The following is a 19,113-nucleotide window of genomic DNA, read 5'->3' as shown; positions in this document are numbered from 1 at the left end:
CTACACAGTCACAATAGTCAAACAGTCTGGTACTGGTATTGAGATAGATCCATTGACCAATGGAATAGAGAACCCAGAAATAAATTCATCTTCCTACAAACAACGAATTTTTGACAAAGGGCTGAAATACATTAAATGAAGAAGAGATAGTCTCTCCAGCAAACAGTGTTGGACAAAGAGTGCAGAAGAATGAAACAAGATTCATACCTCAACCCACACATAAAAATGAACTCAAGTGGGATCAGAGACCTAAATGTAAATCTCAGAACTATGAAGATCATCAGTGAAGAATTGGGAACAGGGCATAAGCATACTATCAAAAAATGAAAAATACACACAGCTGAAGACAAAATAGAAGACTGGGGCCTCCTGAAAAATACGACAGTGGTGTGTTTCCCAGACAATTTCTAATCTCGAAAAGCTATAGAAAACTGTATCATCTCAACAAAAAAAGGACAGATAATCCAATCAAATAATGGGTAGAAGATAGAGACAATTACAAGATAGAGACAATTACAATTACAGGCAGCCAATATAAAGCAATGCTCTCAATCACTATCATTCAAGAAACATAAATCAAAACAATGATAATGCTGAGAGTCTTACCTCTTAGTGATTAAAAGCTAGGCCCTGCTCTCTAGTCAACAAAGACATTCTCAGATTGGTCTCACTTAATGAACCTTACGGTTCTGTTTGCTTGCTAAGGCTCAACAGTTGTTTTCTTGGTTACCCTGAAATTTGAGTAAAACACCTATACTTAACTGCCCAATATAAATTCCAAAGTCAAAGGTACCTATTCTCTCTGCATTCTGATTTCAAACAGGACACTGCAGTCTATTTTGTACTGGCACAGTCTCCTCATTGCTATACATTTGGACAGGGACAGAACAGGGACTTCTGCCTGCTAAGGGAACTATGGACCTTGAGATCAGGCCTGGTAAACATCCTAACCTTGAGACTAGGTTGGCTGCACAATGATACAGAGCTTTAGCCTGAGATAACTTTGAAAGCAAATATCCAAGAGACCCAAGGACAGACGGTGAACTAATTAGAAAGCTGCTCCAGCATCTGCAGAGCTATAAGCTCCGCCCCTCTGACCGTGCCTTTGAAAAGAAGACATTCCCCTAACTAGGGAGCGTCCTTTCCAGCTTGCTAGGGGAGCCTGATTCCCGGAGTGTCATCTATTCTTAAATAAATCTGTCCTTCTCAAAGCGCCAAGAGGACTTGCTTCACTTTCAAAACATGTCTTATCTGTGCTTATAGTTCACGCTTTGAAGTGTATTTACTCTGTGCTTACATCCTACTTTTGCTTAGCTCTTTCGCTCTGTGTGTATGCGTGCATGTGGCTTAGCTCTGTCTCCATGAAATCTGCGGAGGAGAGACTTGCTAGTGTCCCCAAGGAAGACAAGCCAGCAGCAGGCGGCAGGACTCGAACGTCAGCAGTACAGAATGTCACATTCGGAGGCTTGTCCGGGAGAGAAAACACACCTTTTTCCAGTTTGTCTGGTTCCAGAGCTAAGTGAGCCATGTGGAGATTAAGCATCCTGTTATGTCTTTATATTTTGTTTTGATCTGTGTTCTTCTCTTTTTCTTACTCTCTAAATTTAGAGTTAGATTTATTTCTGATGTTGAAATGGGGCAAGTCCCTCTCCAGTCCAAAGAAAAGGCAGCATTTTCTGAATTGTTTATGAGCCTGAGAAAAGGCGAGTCCTTCGCCAATCCAAAGAAAAGAGCCTGAAATTAGATCATGAGTCCACATGCGTGGGGCCTGCATAGAGTTAAGGCATGTCCAAGGGTACAATCCGTGGGTTGTTGTAGACCTGCCCTTCACCACTCTCCCTGTCAGGAGAGTGGATTCTGAGACACATAATAGAGGTGAAGCTAGATCTATGAGTTATTAGTCCTGAAAAGACTTCATACCATGTAAGTAGTAGCACTCTCTGACCCATTACATGTACCCAAGAGACGAGAGACCTTTGCCTTTCCTGTTTCTACTCAAGTGGAAGTTGCTCTTGTCAAAGATTTTCCACTGTTTGTCAACTTCTGTCCATGTGCTGCCCTGCGGGCTGTGGTATGGTTGCTGAAAAGACAGGAGGGGGCGCGTCCCTTGCTGTGTGACTTCTGCCACACATTATCAGGTGCCTGGAGAGTTATAATGCTAGAGGATTCTGTTAGAAGCCTTTACCAGTTTTTAGCTCAGAGGTTGAACTTCCTAGTTGGGAGGGAATTTGTTTCTACTGTTGCTGCCTTAAGGCGCCTTGGTGATGTAGTGGTTGTAAGGTGGGTTGGGATATGAAAGGTTGGCAGTTCAAAATCGCCTGCTACTCCACAAGGCTTTCTCCTCCTGTACAGTTACAGTCTCGGAAACTCACAGGCCGTTCTACTCTGTCCTATAGTCACTGAGTGAGCATGGACTCAATGGCAGGTTTTGCGTTTTTTTTTTTTTTTCCTGTTGCAGCTCTAAAGAAAGCCCACACTGAGAGGCTTGGCACTACAAATTTGGCTCTAATTAGCCTGCTTCTCTAAGGCTTAGTGTATGGCCCTATATCCTTTGACTACAATGTACATGACAATAGGACATGATGATGGACATCCTGGAGAAAAGGAATCCCAATTACAGGCTTGTGGGGTCTTTGGGGGCTATCTGATGCCTATTTAACCTTTTCTGGTTCGATATTACAAGGAAGCCAAAAGTTGTTTGCATCCAACTCTGGGCTTTTTGCTAGTGAGAAGGCATAAACTGTGGAAAAGGAAGGGTGAGAGGTAAGCTGAACTGTATTCAGCAATTGCTACCTGGGGTCAAGGGGGCTTCACCTGAGGAAGCAGTGCAATACTGGCCATAGAGATAGGAAGCTATCGAAGGGTGGGGGGAAGTGCTTTGCACCAAATGTCTTCCCTAGCAGTAACAGCTGAATTGATTCAAGTCATATTCCCTGAGAAATATCTTCCCCCAGGCTACCCCTCCCTCTGGAGGCATAGTGCCAGAGCTGACCACTGAGCCCCATCACCACAGTCATTTCTAAGCGGCAGCTGTGAGACGAAGTTCAGCCTTGGAGAAGCCCCTGAAGAGCTGAGGTCAAGGCAGCTGCTTGTTTGCCAGTAGGAGGAAACAAAGCCAAAAATGGACGTCTGAGCGATGGTGGCTGTGGGCACCTGGCTCCTGCTCTTTGTGTGCTGCTTAGCAGTACAGAAACTCAGGTGAAATTCCAGCTGAAAAGAAGGCTGCTCAAAATTACATGCGAGCCTGTCTGAGAGAAGAAATGAAGGGCGCTCAAATCAAACCGGCAAATTAGTCAAAGCTGGTCCAGGTGGTCCAGGGCAAGCACGAGACCTTGGCAGGATTCAGAAACTACTTGGCAGAGGCAAGTCAAAGATTCACCAATTTAGACCCAGAATCAGCTGGTGTGAGTGCTGTCCTAAATACCTATTTTATTAATCCATCTACTGCAGATATCCGCAGAAAGCTCCAATGTAAATCTGTGGGAATCCACAGTACCCAATGCGCTCTTTACTGCAGCAATTTAGTGCACAACACCGAAATTTAGAGAAGATCAAAAACACACACCAGTCCAACCCCCCATTATCGGGGTGCTGTTTTTTATGGCCAACATCATCCTCAGTTCTCCTGTACAGTGTCATGGCACGGTCCCGCCCACGTGACCCCAACCCTGGGCAGTCTGTTATAGCTGTGGGAAGCCAGGCTGTATCCAGTGTGAGTCCCACAGGAGGTCCCCCCTGAACCATGGGGCAGGAGAGAAGCCTCTTAGCACCTGTTTCTAGGGTGGGACCCCAGATGCCAAGTGAATCTTGGTGGTGATGGATTCTGTTAATAGATGGGGTCCAAGCTCCCCCACTCCTGGCACCACTGTTGGCATCAAACCCCAGGAGCATGTGAGGTGTTGCCAGTAGGTCCATCTGCTTTTTGCTAGACATTGTTGGGACTTGTTACAAATTTGGTATTGAAATCTTTTGGTGGCCTTCTTAACTTCCTCCCACCTCCATGTTGTTGGTATTAAGGGGTCCCCAACCAACCAAGAGGCTTTTTTGCTCACCTAAGTTTATTCTCACATAAGTTTTTAGTTGTCAAACGTGACCCTACGATCATTGCAGCAGTTGTAACCAATCAAGGATGGACTCCTAACTAAGTTCTGTTATCTAATCCCTTCCAGAAAAATTGACCATTATTAATTCCACTGTAAGAGTAATGTTATGAAAAAATAAAAGCATAGTTCGTGTTGATAGGTTTTTATTGTATGTCTATCGACTTTAAAACCCAGTTCTTCCCGCCACTTTGCTCTGCCTGAGCTCGTCCAGATACTCCTACGAATAAAGTGAGAAGTTACAGAGGCACCTGACCTTCCCCACCCTTCAAAAGCAGCTGCTTCTATACTGTGCCTGGTGTTTGTGAGCCAGAGAAGATATAGAAAAATTCCTCTGGACCAACTTAACCCTTTGCTGATGTTTAGTTCCAAGTGTTAAAACATTCACATTCATTGAATACTTAGCTTGTTATGTGTAAATTTGCTGGAAAACCAGTCTGTTTGCTTAAATTTCATAACCTCAGTTACTCTGGGGAGCAGTTCTTCTCTATCCTATGAGTTAAAATTCACTTAATAACCAAGTTTATTTTAAGTAAAAATGCACACATTTTAAAGAACCTAAGAAAGTTAACTTAGTTTTTAAAACGTTTAAAATTAATTGGAGTGTATTTCAGTGATACATAATTTTAAAATCTTTTGTGATTTGCTAATATTAAAGCTGAGTAAATAAATGTTGTAATTGGGATTTCTAAATTATATATTATGTACATATATACATATGTTAAATTGTGTTTATTTTTCCTAAGTTAAAGAGTTATAAGGGAAAATAGGGAGGCTGGGAAGGGGGGTTGGGGAAGAAAACAATGTATGTGGGAGAGGGAGGTAGTACTAATTACACAATTCATTTTAAAAGTGATTTAACCATGGCGGAGGGTGGGGAGGGAAGAAAATGTTCTAAAATTGATTGTGATAACTGTACAACTCTTTATATGAGTAAACTATTGAATTGTGTGATATGTGGATAAAGTGCCAATAAAACTGTTTTTAAAAAGAAAAAATTGATAGTAAAAAAATAAAGTTATTATAAGATGTATACAAGAACAATGCCTGAAGAACTCATCATCATTATATATAAGGAAACCCATCAGATTGAAAGTTTAATAGTATCAAAGAATTAGGTGTCTTGCTACTAAGCAAAGGCTTTAAAAACAGAAAGAGAAAAAAAGGGTTTAAAAAATCACTACTTTCAAAACTCTAATTTTTAACTGATCTGGCTTCCAGGTAAGAGTAGATTAGATTTACCAAACCACATGGTATCTTAAAAAGTCAATCCTTTGGCATTTCTCCTAACTACATGACCTCTGTTCTGTTCCTCACCCCAGTATTCATAAAATTACTTTTTCATTACTTTTTCTATGGCTGTAAAACAGGGATAGGGTCTTGGTAATTTGGCTTAGAGCCATCTGAAACTATTCCACCCATGGAGTCCCTAAGACTCCAAGATTGTTCAAGCATCATAAATGCTGAGCTTACTCTTGTATTTGACTGCTATAACAGATATATGAGGTAGTTAGTTTATTGTGCCAACCTGGCTGATAAACACGTGGGGTTAATTGAAGCGTGGCGGGATAAACAGCTCAGTGAGTCTCTCCTTTCTAGTTCTCAGGTCTCTTGCTTTGTGATGGTCGGACCAGCCGCCTTAGCCAGTTCCCTGCTTTAGCTTGCAAGGCTCACTTCCTGCAAGACATCCCTGAGGAGAAGCTACATGGACCTACCCTGATGCAGCCCTGGGTGCTGGAGCACCGTGTGGAGATCCCTGCCAGCGCTGAGATGCTTACACATTCACTGACTCGGCTTTCCCAATGCAGTCAGCATCACCGAGTCTGTTTTGTGAGATGGAGAAAGACTTTGTGGACTGGTGTTGGACACAAGGTTAATGTTGGACTTGTGGGCTTGGGCAGCACTGGGTTAGGATGTTTTCTTGACGCGCACTTAACCTTTATATAAAACTCTCTCTTATATATGAGTTTCTGTGGATTTGTTTCTCTAAAGAACCCAGACTAACACAATATATCTTGTATCATTTTAAAATAAGATATAGAAGGTTGGTGGCATTGTGGTTTATATCGGGCTGCTAACTGCAAGGCCAGCAGTTCAAAACCACCAGACAACTCTGAGGGGAAAAGATGAGGCTTTTTACTCCCATCAACAATTACATACAGTATCAGAAAATCACAGGGGAAGTTCTACCCTGTCCTATGGAGTCGGTATGCATCAGAAGTGATTGGATACGAGGGCAACGAATGTATAAGGGTGCTTTACTCAATTGATCTATGTATGGATTGTGATAAGAGTTGTATGAGCCCCAATAAAATGATTTATTTTAAAAAAAAGAAGTGACTGGATAGTGGTGTTTTCTGTTTGTTTTTAATAGTTTTAATTGTTAACTTATTTCTATTGGACCTATTCACTTGACTACAGACTTGATTAGGGTTTTCCTTTTAACTTGATGCCTTTTCAAATAATTTAATTTAAAATATGTGTATCACATTTAATTAGTAAAATATAACATCTAAAGTGATAAATTCAAGTGAAGATAACCTGTGTTTGACGTGGATTGAAAAGCTACAAAAAATACAGAATGAAAAAAAAAGAAAAAACAAAACAAAAAACAAAAAATACAGAATGACTAAGAATTATATATATTCATTATCAGTGATATACATGTGTGTGTGTGTGTGTGTGTATATATATATATATATATATAAAAGAAACAGTGCTGTCTTAAAGCAGAATGCCTACAAAAGGTGATCAAAGAAATTGGAAAGTATACAGGAAACCATAAAAGGCTGGGGGAAAGTTAACAAGGAGAGGTGATTGTGTTCATTAAAGAAAAAAATAAAAAGGAAGGAAGTATAAAAATATGAAAGTCAGAAAGAATGAATGCTTAGTAACTGCTGTACCTTTTCTTTTCTTAAAAGTTACTAGGGGAGTGGAGAAAAGTAAATTAACCATATAGTTTTAGTTTATTCATAAAAACCTTGAAGTTGCTCTCTACCCTAAAGGTAACATCTAAATTCTGAAGAGTGATGAGCAGAGAGAATAAACACTGAGATCTTCAAGTACTTCAGGAACAACTCAACCCAGCCCTTACCCAGCGGTTCTCAACCTGTGAGTCGCAACCCCTTTGGGGGGTCGAACCACCCTTTCACAGGGGCTGCCCGATTCATAACAGTAGCAAAATGATAGTTATGAAGTAGCAATGAAAATAATTTTATGATTAGGGGGTCACCAAAACACGAGGAAGGGTCGTGGCATTAGGAAGGTTGAGAACCACTGCCTTACACCAAAGACTTTCGATCCTGTCATCCTCATCCCCTGCTCTTCTCTGAGTAAAGTGCTGGTGTCTGCTCTTTGGCTCAGTAGACAGGCTGTCTGAATCTGTACATTCGTTTCACTTCCTGAGCTTGTTCTTACCCCTTCTGAAATTACTACTACTGGAACTTTTGTCCTGTGTCTATTGACACCCTTATAAATTTTGTGTCTTCCAGGCTTCAGCAGTTCCACATCAAGATAATTATGAGTGAATATCAACCAATTGCTTGAAGTATTGACCAGGCTGCTGCAACCTTCCAGGAAGAAGACTAGTCCGCTTTTTGATGATTCCTCTTCCCTTAACAGGCAGAGAGCTAAAAAATCAAGTCAGGCAGAAAGAAGGCAGACTTGTAAGGACACAGGCTCACTTTCAGCAGGAAGTAGCCAGACCAGTCATCATTCCTTTCTCGAAAGAATTCCGTCTTGCTCGCATTAGAGAATGAGCAGGTCAGAACAGAGGCCTTGACATCAGTCCTGGTAAACTAGGGCTAACCTTGAGACCAGGCTGGATGCACATTGGTAAGGAGCCTTAACTTGAATAAACTTGAAAGAAAATATGCAAGAGACCCAAGGATAAACTGAGTGAACCAATTAGAAAGCTGTTTGGCGATCTGCAGCGCTGCAATCTCCACCCCTCTGCACCTTTGAAGAATAAGAAAGGCAACCCTACTTGGTGTCCTTCTCAGGTTGCGAGGGGACCTGCTTCACTGTTTGAATGTAGCTACACCATGCTTCAATAAAACTTTTGCTCGGCTCTTTGCTTTGGTGCGCATGTGGCTTATCTCTGTCAAAGTAAAATTTGCTGGGGAGAGACCTGCGAGTGGCCCTAAGGAAGACAAACCCAATAACAGGCAGCGGGACTTGGCATTACTTTTGCAGGACAGAATGTCCCGCTTCTAAATAAAAATCTCTCTTTCTTCCTCTGAGTTGGAGGGAGTAAATTAGCTGCAACATTAAAAAAAAACAAAAAACCCTGTATATTAGGAGACAACCTCATGACATGAATGGACATTATGTTGACTGAGTTAGTCAATCACAAAAGAACAATTATTATAAGTGATCACTGTTATGAAAGAAAAAAACAAGATAAAGTTTTTTTCATACCAAAAAGAAATAGACCTTGGATGATGTGAGGGGATGAGAAATAAAAGTAAGCAATAGGCTAGTGGGTAGACCGGTGTTAGTTAAGGGAAGATTATATTCTGCAAGATTATATTCTGCAAGAGGGAGGAACAGAGATTTAATAAGCGGGCCAGTTATTGGGGAGGTTTGATAGGTTGTTTAAATTGGTGAATACAAAAACAATATGAAATGTAAACCTCACCTAATTCACAATTAAAAGTTAAAAACTCACAATTAAAAGTTAAAAAACAAAACACCATTCAATGAAAAAGAAAAGTCAATGGTGATTTAATATCTGAGAAGATACTGAACATAATTTAAATAGAAGAAAATACAGTGAAAACCAAATTGAGAAAACTTTCAATTCCTGCTATTATTCAGATTTACTAGACTCATACCTCCGCAGAATCAAGTAAAAACTCTGACATAAGAAAAAATGCAGCCAACTGAAGGTATTAAGGAACAAACAGCAACAGAATGCCTGCCAGAGTCATAAGGAAACATCAAATGCAAATTGAGGCAATGTACAAAATAACTGGCTTAAATGCCACAAAAACATCAAGGTTATGAAAAGTAAAAGAAAATTGGAGAAACGGCTTCAGATGAATGAAAACTGTTTCAGATTAATGAAAACTAAAGAGATATGATGATTACATGGAATGTTTAATCCTGGGTTAGATTATGGATCAGGGACAAAGAAGACTATAGGAAAAATTGGTGAAATTATTTTATAAACTGTGGATTAGCAAATATACCTATGGTACCTCTGATTTTAATATATTAATGATAACTATAGTCCTTGTACTTACAAATTGCACATTAAAGTACTTTTGGCTAAAGGAAAATGATTTCTGAAAATTTCATAACTGATTCAGAAAAAAAGTATATGTAAATAGAGATAAAACAAAAAATCAAACTGTTGATGTTAACAGTTGATGAATTTATACATGGGTATAAGAAACAAGAAAATGTTCCAGAACTGAAAATGGTGACAATTATACAACACTTCTTGAAATGACTAAATTATTAAAATGCATGATATGGATGAAGTGCTAATAAAACTGTAAAAAAAATAAAAATAAATAAGAGGCCTGAGGGGCTGGTCCCAATACCAACTACATGGACACGTGCCCCTCCTCCCCGAAGAATTTATTTCAGAGGATAGCACTGAATCTGCAGCTCAGGGAGAGGGACATGTCTGATCAGAGCACATGAGAGCAAATGAAGGGGGAGGAAGAGAGAGTGGAGCACAACCGGGCCCACCCAGTCTTGCCCAGGAGATTCACGCTCAGAGCAGCTAATCCACAGAGAAGACCATATGGTCGGGCTGGCCCCACTATGAGACACAACATCCCTCACTGACTCATAGCCTACAGAGGACAACACTGGAGACACAGTGTGGGAATTCCGCCCGATCTGATCCCACCACACCGAGGTGAAACACTAAGGGCGTGGAACAGAACAGCAAGGGGAACAGAGCAACAAAGTCCCCAGGGAATACCAAAAATAGACTTTGGGGTCAGGGGTTGGCGCCCCAACAGACTCAACTGGAAAACACTCCTAACGACCAACAAACAGTCCTTGAACTAAATACAAGCTTTTCTTTCTTGTTGTGTTTTTTTTTTTGTCATTGGGTTGTTGGTGTCATTCTTGTTGTTTTGTTTCCTTTTGTTGCTTGGTTTTACTCTGTCTTGTTTTTGTGCATGTTATTATCTCCTCAGGTCTGTCTAAATAAAATAGGCTGGATGAACAATCTGGAGGAGAAAACAATGGGACTGACAGTTGGGGGGACATGGGAGAGGGGGAGGTGGGGGGAAAGGAAGTGGTGTTAACAAACACAGGGACAAGGAAACAACAAATGATCCAAATTGGTGGTGAGGGTGTAGGAGGCCTGGTTGGGCGTGACCAAGGGTAATGTAACTGAGAGGAATTACTGAAACACAAACGAAGGTTGAGCATGATAGTTGGACAAGAGTAAAGTAAAAGGAAATAGAGGCAAGAGCTAGGAGGAAAAGGACATTTATGGAGGTCTAAATACAGGCATATACATATGTAAATATATTTATATATGAGGATGAGGAACTATATGTATGTGCATATATTTATAGGTTTAGTATTAAGGTAGCAGATGGACATTGGGCCTCCACTCAAGTACTCTCTCAATGCAAGAACACTTTGTTTTATTAAACTGGCATTCCATGATGCTCACCTTCCTGACACAATTGCTGAAGACAAAGTGGGTGAATAAGCAAATGTGGTGAAGAAAGCTGATGGTGCCCAGCTATCAAAAGATATAGCATCTGGGTCTTAAAGGCTTGAAGATAAATAAGCGGCCATCTAGCCCAGTAGCAACAAAGCCCATATGGAAGAAGCACACCAGCCTGTGTGATCACGAGGTGTCAAATGGATCAGGTATCAGGCATCATCAGAACAAAAAAAATCTTATCATTGTGAATGAGGGGGAGTGTGGAGACCCAAAGCCCATCTGTAGGCAATTGGACATCCCCTTACAGAAGGGTTACCGGGAGGAGACAAGTCAGTCAGGGTGCAATGTAGCAACGATGAAACATACAACTTTCCTCTAGTTCTTTAATGCTTCCTCCCCCCGACTATCATGATCCCAGTTTTACCTTACAAATCTGGCTAGACCAGAGGATGTATGCTGGTGCAGATAGGAACTGGAAACACAGGGAATCCAAGACAGATGATCCCTTCAGGACCAGTGCTGAGAGTAGCAATACCAGGAGGGTGGAGGGAGGTTGTGGTGGAAAAGGGGAACAGATGACAAAGATTTACATATAACTTCCTTCCTGGGGGATGGACAACAGAAAAGTGGGTAAGGGAGACATCAGACAGTATAAGACATGACAAAATAATAATTTATAAATTATCATGAAGAGTGGGGAGTGGGGAGGGAGGAGGAAAAATGAGGAGCTGATGCCAGGGGCATCATTGAGAATGATGACGGCAATGAATGTACAAATGTGCTTTACACAATTGATGTATGTATGGGTTGTGATAAGAGTTGTATGAGCCCCTAATAAAATATATATATTTTTTAAAGATTAAATTAGCCACAGGGACACAACCAGACCTCGGAAGCCGGAAAAGCCACAGAAAGACTTCCAGCACTGAGATGCTTACAACACCACTGGACCCAAAGACTTTCTACCCACTGGCTTGTGATCATCCTATAGTTGGCTTCATTGCATGTGTTTCGTGAGTCTCAAGAGGACTTTATAGATTGGTATAGGACATATGGGCTACTATCAGATTTAAGGCCTTGGACTGGACTGGGTTGGGATGTTTTCTCAATGTTCAAATCCTCTTGTATATAAACCTCTCCCTTATATACAAAAAAAGAGATTAAATTAAAAATAAATAAAGGCAACTGGGAGTTTTTTCTACCACATTATCAACTTTCTATAAGTATACTATATGAAATGAAAATTTTAAAAATCAAAATTACAAAAACATTTACTCTTGGTTAAACAGTAAAATGTAACTCATGAACTGTGAATACAGCAGAATGTATTCTAAGGAGAAAAATAACCACAGGACATTGAAATGTACTCTCTCTCCTAAGAGAGGTAACACTGGTGCTGTTATTTTGTATGGTAGTGCAGTAAACCATTGCATAGTAATGCAAACAAATTATACTGTTTTTAATCAAGATTGTTAACATAAAAGAGAAACACGTTCCATCCTGGAGATGATTTGTGCATTATACTTTAAGAACAAGTACTGTTCACTGAAGTGGCCTACGTATGCCATCAATCTAGAGATATTTGAAAGCAAGTGGTCTGATAAGTCATATCTTGTCATGAATCATAACCTTGCTGCCCTCATGCAGACTCATGACTGACTGCTCTTGAGAAATCTGTTATACATTCATGGCCCCCTCAATTTACCTCCTGTAAATAAAGATACAACTCCCCAGCCCCCCTTTTATGGAAGCTTGCCTTGGTGACTGGAGCTGGCTCCTTCGTGATCAACCAAAGTCAAGCTTTCCCGTTCACTTCCGCCCAGTCTTTGCTTCTTAGAGAGGGTGAAGGAGACCTGGGGCAGCAACCCCTAGAAGAAATGGCAGTCCTGGAGGCAGTGACAGTCTCAATCCTCCCGTCCTGCACAAAAGGAAGCAGCCATTTTCTTTTCAAAGTGCTTATTTCAGTGCTACAGCATGCAATGTATGAACTTGGCACACCTTGTGTGTGAGAGCAAATAAGCTAGAAAGCATAACACAAATCGAAAAGATACAGAAGCTGAATGGAAAGGTCTTCTACAGGTCAAAGGGGCACTCTGAGATCAAAGAAGAAGGTAAGTAGCTTGAAGCATATTAACTATATAAAAATGCACAAGTGAGATAGTACTCAAACCCACTTTGGGACTCCTGAGCAGGTGGTAGGGTACCCACTCCTTTCTCTGAAAGTTAGTACGTAAATATAGAAAGGGAAAAAAAATCCAATGTTTTCCTGTCTTTCCTTATGAACTGTATTTTAGGAATAACCAAATAGCTTAGGAGTGAATTTAAGTTCTCAACGACCAGCCAAAAGATTGACAGTTAGAACCCACCCTGACTCACCTACAAATAGAGGCCTGGGGATTGCATCTGAAAATGTTTTTAAAATAAAATAAAATAAACCCTCACTTCCCAGGCATAGATTCTGACTCAGCCTCCACACTAAGCAGGGTAGAACTGCCTCTGGGATTTCTGAGCGTGTAACTCTAAGCCTCCCACGCCTGTGCAGTTTTCCTCAGCACATGTGATGTGATTGTTTGATGGCAACTAACAGCAAGCTACTGAATGTTGTTGCTGGGTGCCTGGTGAAGGTAGGATTGTTTATTTTTTATTTTTATCACCACCTGTGACCCTTCATGAAATAATAGATCTGAGTATCAATCACCCTTTTAACACTAAATAGCCTGCCCAGAAAGTCGAGGCTTCCAAACGCAGGCAGAGTTACAGTCTCGGAAATCCACACGGGCAGTTCTAAACTGCTCCGATGAGTGACTACGATTCACAACTAACTCTAAGGCAGTAAGATGGAATCTTTGGGGACACGTCCCCCCAACAAAATTTTAAGGCCACTACTATACGGAAACTCACTCACTACCATCGCCTCAATCCCGACTCATAGCGGCCCTCGGTGGAACTGCCCCTATGGATTTCTGAGAATATAACTCTCCAAAACGCCTGTGGATTGACAATGATGATGGCAACAAATGTACAAATGTGCTTGACACAATCGATGTGTGTATGGACTGTGATAAGAATTGCACGAGCCCCCAATAAAACGATTTGTTAAAAAGTCTGTGGGAAAATGGAATTACAGAATAATGGGGTTTTCCTCCAACCTTTCGAAGGTCCCTCGTATCTCTGTCTCTGTATCGTAAGCACTGCAATGGCCACCTTTTTCCGCTGTGGGTCCCTTCTCCCCCCTCCCCCGAGAGCAGTTGTGATCCGGGCGGAGGTCATTCTCCAAGGCTGCCCGTCAGCCCTGGCACAACCCCCGTCCGTTAGAGCGCCGGTCCGGACCGCACGGCGCATCGGTCCCGGGCCCTGCAGCCGCGACCCCCTGCGCCCGCCGCCACCCCGGCCGTCCCAGCACCGGCGGAGGGGCTCCTTCCGGGGCGTCCCGCCCCAGAGGCGGAACGCTCGCCGCTCACCTGGCGGTCGCAGAGGGAGCCGAGCGCGAGCCACGGAAGGGACCGCACGGGCCGGCCGCGGGGCCTCCGGCATCCGCAGTCGACGGCAGGCGGCCGGCCCAACCCGTCCGAACCTAGGCCCGGCGACCGGGACCGACAACCGAGCGGAGCTTCACCGCCAGACCCACCGGCCGCCGGGGCGTGGACGCCACTTCTTTGTGGTCCGAGCCGACCAATCACGTCGCGCTCTAGTCCTCCTCAACGGCTCCTGGAAACGCTGGACGCCGCCCGCGGGCCGGCCCGCGGCGGTGCATTTCGGGAAATGTAGTTCAGGCCAGAGCGCGAGCTGGACGCGGTAGAGGTGGGGGAAGGGAGGGTGTGTCAGGCTGTGCTTTCAACGCAGAGGCACTAAGGGGATCACCGTGTGATCCGTTTAGAATTACGCGTTTGTGGGTCAGGAGAACGAGGTGGTTAAGCCTCTGTGGGTGATGTCTGCGATTAGTCAGAACTTAAGTGTCTTGTGCGTTGTAAGACAAGGCCTTTCTTGATTTGCATGGTTTTGAATTTAAAATATTCCTTTGCACCTGCGGTAAGGTTAAGCGAAGGATGAACTGCGTTTTCCTGTCACAGCTCACGTGGGGAAGGTGTGTGAGCAAAATTGTAAGACAACTCTGTGCAGTCCTAATGTCTCCGCCTCAGTTTCCTCACTGCTAAATTACGTTAACAGTCACATGTAATACTCTAGGAGGAGCCCTTGTGATGTAGTGGGTTGCCCACTAGCTGTTTGTGGGAGAAAAAATGAGACTTTCTTTTTCCCTAAACATTTACAGACTCGGGGGAATGGGGAGGGAGGGGGAAAACGAACAGCTGATATTAAGGGCTCAAGTGGAAGGCAAATGTTTTGAGAAAGATGACGGCAACAAATGTACATATGTGCTTGACACAATGGATATAAGAATTGTATGTGCCCCAATAAAATGCTTTTTAAAGAATAAACTTCTGCAGTCCTCTCAAAAAGAAAAAAAAGATTTACAGACTCGCAAAGTCTAGGGAGCATTTCTCTGACCTATGGGGTGAGATGGCCTTTGTGCGACAACCTTCCTCTGAATCTGGCTTGAATTTCTGAGAGCTCACTGTCAATGGACTGCTGAAACCACCTTAAACATGTGACATTATGTGGTATTGAAGATAGTGTTTGAAACTTTCTGCATTGGGTTTTATTATTTACAGTCCTTGATTCGCGGGCTGGTGTGCTTCTTCCACGTGGACTTGATACCACATTTAGATGGCTGTTTGTTTGAACACAAGCCTTAAAGACCCAACACTATTCTTCGATAGCCAAGTACCATCTGGTTTCTTTAAGATACTTTGCTGTAATACTCAATATCTTCAGTGATCCCTTAATGAGGACAAGCTATGAACAGGGCTATGTCATAAGAATTAATTGTTCCTATATGGGAACTAAAATTGTGAGCCCCAAATACATTCACATATGTATGGTTTATCTATGTCTGTGGTTCATTTTTAGATACTTCATTGTCATTTTATGGTAGACAACATTATAAATCATCCCCCTGGGGCATAAGGGGAGGAGTGTGTGTTAATGCATCGATCATTATGATTGGTTTCCTTTCATCCCCCAACTTTTCCCCTTACCCTCTTGGTATCACTATTCCCATTTCTGTTCTTGAGAGGTTTATCTGACCTGGATTCTGTGTGTCGTGAGCTCTTATCTGTACCAATGTGCATGCTCAGGTCTAACCAGAACAAAAAGGCAGGTCTGGGGTCATGATAGTTGGGGATGAGGAAGTTTCAAGCAATGTTGGGTAAAAATTTCATTGGTGCTAACTGCACCCTGGTTGATTCATCCTGTCTTGTGACACTTCTGTGAGGGGATGTCTTATTGTCTACAGATGGGTTTTGGGTTTCTATTTCGACCCCGCTTGTTCTCAACAATATCTTTGTTCTGATGCCCGTTACCTGATTCCATCAACACCTCGTGATCACACAGGCTGGCGTGCTTCTTCCATGTGGGCTTGCTGCTTTTCTGTTAGATGGCCACATGTTTAGCTTCACACCTTTAAGACCTCAGGTGCTGTATCTTTTGATAGCTTTGCTGATGACCTCTCTTCACCACTTTTGCTTATACCCATTTTGTCTTCAGCGGTCATGTCGAGAGGGTGAGTATCACAGAATGCCAGGTTCTTAGAACAAAATGTTCTTGCGTTGAGGGAGGGCTTGAGCAGAGGCCCAAATTCTGTCCATTTCCTCAATGTATTTCCATATACATATATGTACATGGGCCAATACCTCTATTTTTATTAGTTAACATATATACATATGTACACACCTATGTTTATACCTCTATCCATTGCTTTGCTTCCTCCATCTTTCTGGTTTCCTTTTACCTTTCTTCTGCCCCACCATCACACTTGCCCTTCTTCTGCCTCTTAGTAATTCCTCTCACCTAGATTGCAGTTACTACAACACCCCCAGAATCTCTATGTCCTCCTCATTGTTGATTTTAATTCCCTAGTTGTTCCCTTGTCTATGGCATTGTTTATTCACCGCTCCTCCCCCCCGCCCCCCGCCTCTTCCCCACAAGTCCTTCCTGAACTCCCTGTCCCATTGCTTTCTCCTCAGGCTTGCTTCCCATGCCTATCTTGTATAGGTAGGCAAAACAGCAATAACGGAGACAAAACAAAAAGAAAATAAGATTGAGTAAAAAGAGAGAGAAAAAAAGAAAAAGCATACACAATTTCAGGTCTGTCCACTGACCTTTTTGACGATCTCCCCACCAGTTCAGGGGGTTTCTGGGAACTGCCCCTCCTAGCCTGATGTCTATTTTTGGGGTTACTCTGGGGCTTTGTGTCTTTGCTTTGCTCCCATTGTTGATCTGTTATGCTCCCTTCTTGGTTCACCCCTCTGTGGGGGTGGGAGGGGTTCAGGCCAGACTCACTCCCTGCCATGTACCCCCAGTATTGTCCTCTGTTGCAGTATGCTCCAGCCCAGAGGCATCATGTCTCGAGCTGTTGTCAGCCCTACAGTCCTCTGTGCTTTAGCAGCTCCATGCTGGGACGTCATTCTCAGGGCTTGGTGTGCCAATATGGGCTCTAGACCCTCACTCTCACTTTTTCCTCCTTCATTTGCTTCTGTATGGGCATGGCAGGTCATCCACAACCCCCCACCTATATGTTTAGTGTAGTCCTCTGTAGCACATAACTTTAGGGAAGGGGTCGGTTTGGCTCTGATTGGAGACAGCCCTGTAGGCCTCTCTGTTCATGAATTGCTCCATGTGGTTATGTTGCCCTCAAGGTTGGGCGTGCTGTGGTGGCGTCTGCCCTCACACTCCCATATTTGTGGAGACATAAGCAATAAATACCCTCTCCCTGGGTTATTGTCCTGCTCCCCCACTGCCATCCTCCCTACTCCCCTTTTCTCCTTCTTTGTGTTGGAATAACATGTATATCCTTGGTTTTGGTCTGTCCCCCGCCTGATTGTCTGTACTTTAACCCATAAAATGTAAGCTAAGTGGCTTTTCTTCTATACCTACTGGGGTCACCTTTCTTTGGAATGGGTACAAAGTTAGCCAAGTTACTGTCTTAAAAATTTCCTGGCATAGATGAGTAAGTGCTTCATCATCTTGTTGAAACATTCAATGGGCATGCCATCAATTCCTGGAGCTTTGTTTTTCGTTAATGCTTTCAGTGCAGCTTGACACTTCTTTCTTGTTTCTCGAAACTTCCTTCCTTCAGTGCATCTTCTTGCTTCAGCGTCATTTGCTCTTGCTTATATGCTACCACCTGAAATGGTGAGATGTCAACTAGTTCTTTTTGGTATAATGACTCTTTTTTTCCATCTTCATTTGGTGCTTCCTGTATCATTCAAAATTTTGCCCAGAGAATCTTTCAATATTGCAACTGAAGGCTTGAATTTTTTTCTCCGATTCTCTCAATGTAGGATACACTGAGTGTGTTCTTCCTTTTTGGTTTTCTAGTTCTAGGGCTGTGCGCATTTTATTATAATATTTACTTTGTCTTCCTGAGTTGCCTTTTGAAATGTTCTATTCAGTTCTTTGACTTCATCATTTCTTCCATTTGCTTTAGCTACTCTACGATTAAGAGTAAGTTGCAGAGTCTCTTTTGACTTTGACTAAGATTTTTTCCTTTGCTGTCTTTTTAATGACCTTTTGCTCTCTTCACCAGTGATATTCTTGAGGTCATTGCACAGCTCATCAGGTGTTCCGTCATCAGCGCTCAATGTATCAAATCTGTTCATGAAATTCAGATATGATAGATTGAAGATGGTATTTTGACTCTCATGAACTTGTTTAATTTTCTTGAACTTACATATGAGCAATTGATGGTCTGTTCCACAATCAGCCCCTGGCCTGTTTTTAGCTGCTCGTATTGAGCTTCTTCATTTCTTTTCCCATAGATGTAGTTAATTTAGTTTTGGTGTATTCCATCTTGAGAAGTCCATGTATATAGTTTTCTTTTGTATTCTTGAAAAAAAGATATTTGCTATAAATAAGCCATTGGCCTTGCAAACTTCTATCATGCAATAGCCAGTTTCTTTTCATTACCAAGACCTTATTTTCCAATTACTCTTCCTTCTTCTTTGTTTCCAACCTTTGCATTCCAATCATCAATAATTACCAGTGCATCTTGATTATACAGTTGATCAATTTCAGACTGAAGAAGTTGGTAGAATGCTACATCACTAGCTTTTGTTGGTGGTGCATAAATTTGAATAATAATTGTATTGATTGGATTTCCTTGAAGGCAGCTAGATATAATCCTCTCACAGACAGCATTGAACTTCAAGATTGATTTTGAAATCTCCTTTCTGAAAATGAATGCAGCACTGTGTTAGTTCAGGTAGACTAGTGAAACAGATTCATAGACACTCATATGTGTATAGGAAAGAG

The 19,113-nt window shown here is 42.2% G+C and overlaps 1 protein-coding gene across 4 annotated transcripts in view; it reads right to left on the bottom strand.

The window, feature by feature from the left end:
• ZNF30 (zinc finger protein 30) overlaps nucleotides 1-19,113 on the bottom strand; it is a 154,442-nt gene that overhangs the window by 23,218 nt on the left and 112,111 nt on the right. Inside the window, exons 1-2 of one of the 4 annotated variants that reach the window (XM_075537134.1) lie at nucleotides 14,205-14,421; nucleotides 12,500-12,661 (exon numbers count right to left, since the gene is read on the bottom strand). Coding sequence is in view for 1 of the 4 variants with exons in the window: in XM_075537138.1 (XP_075393253.1) it covers nucleotides 8,735-8,739 (5 nt within the window). In the remaining 3 variants the exon portion in view is untranslated. Of the gene's footprint in view, nucleotides 1-8,734; nucleotides 8,740-11,167; nucleotides 11,327-12,499; nucleotides 12,662-14,204; nucleotides 14,422-19,113 lie in introns of those variants that run through there. The other 3 variants (XM_075537138.1, XM_075537135.1, XM_075537136.1) reach the window with 3 other exon arrangements.

The sequence above is a fragment of the Tenrec ecaudatus genome, chromosome 18 (genome assembly GCF_050624435.1).
Source record: "Tenrec ecaudatus isolate mTenEca1 chromosome 18, mTenEca1.hap1, whole genome shotgun sequence".
Taxonomy (NCBI): Eukaryota; Metazoa; Chordata; class Mammalia; order Afrosoricida; family Tenrecidae; genus Tenrec; species Tenrec ecaudatus.
This window is presented reverse-complemented; position numbering and strand designations above follow the sequence as displayed.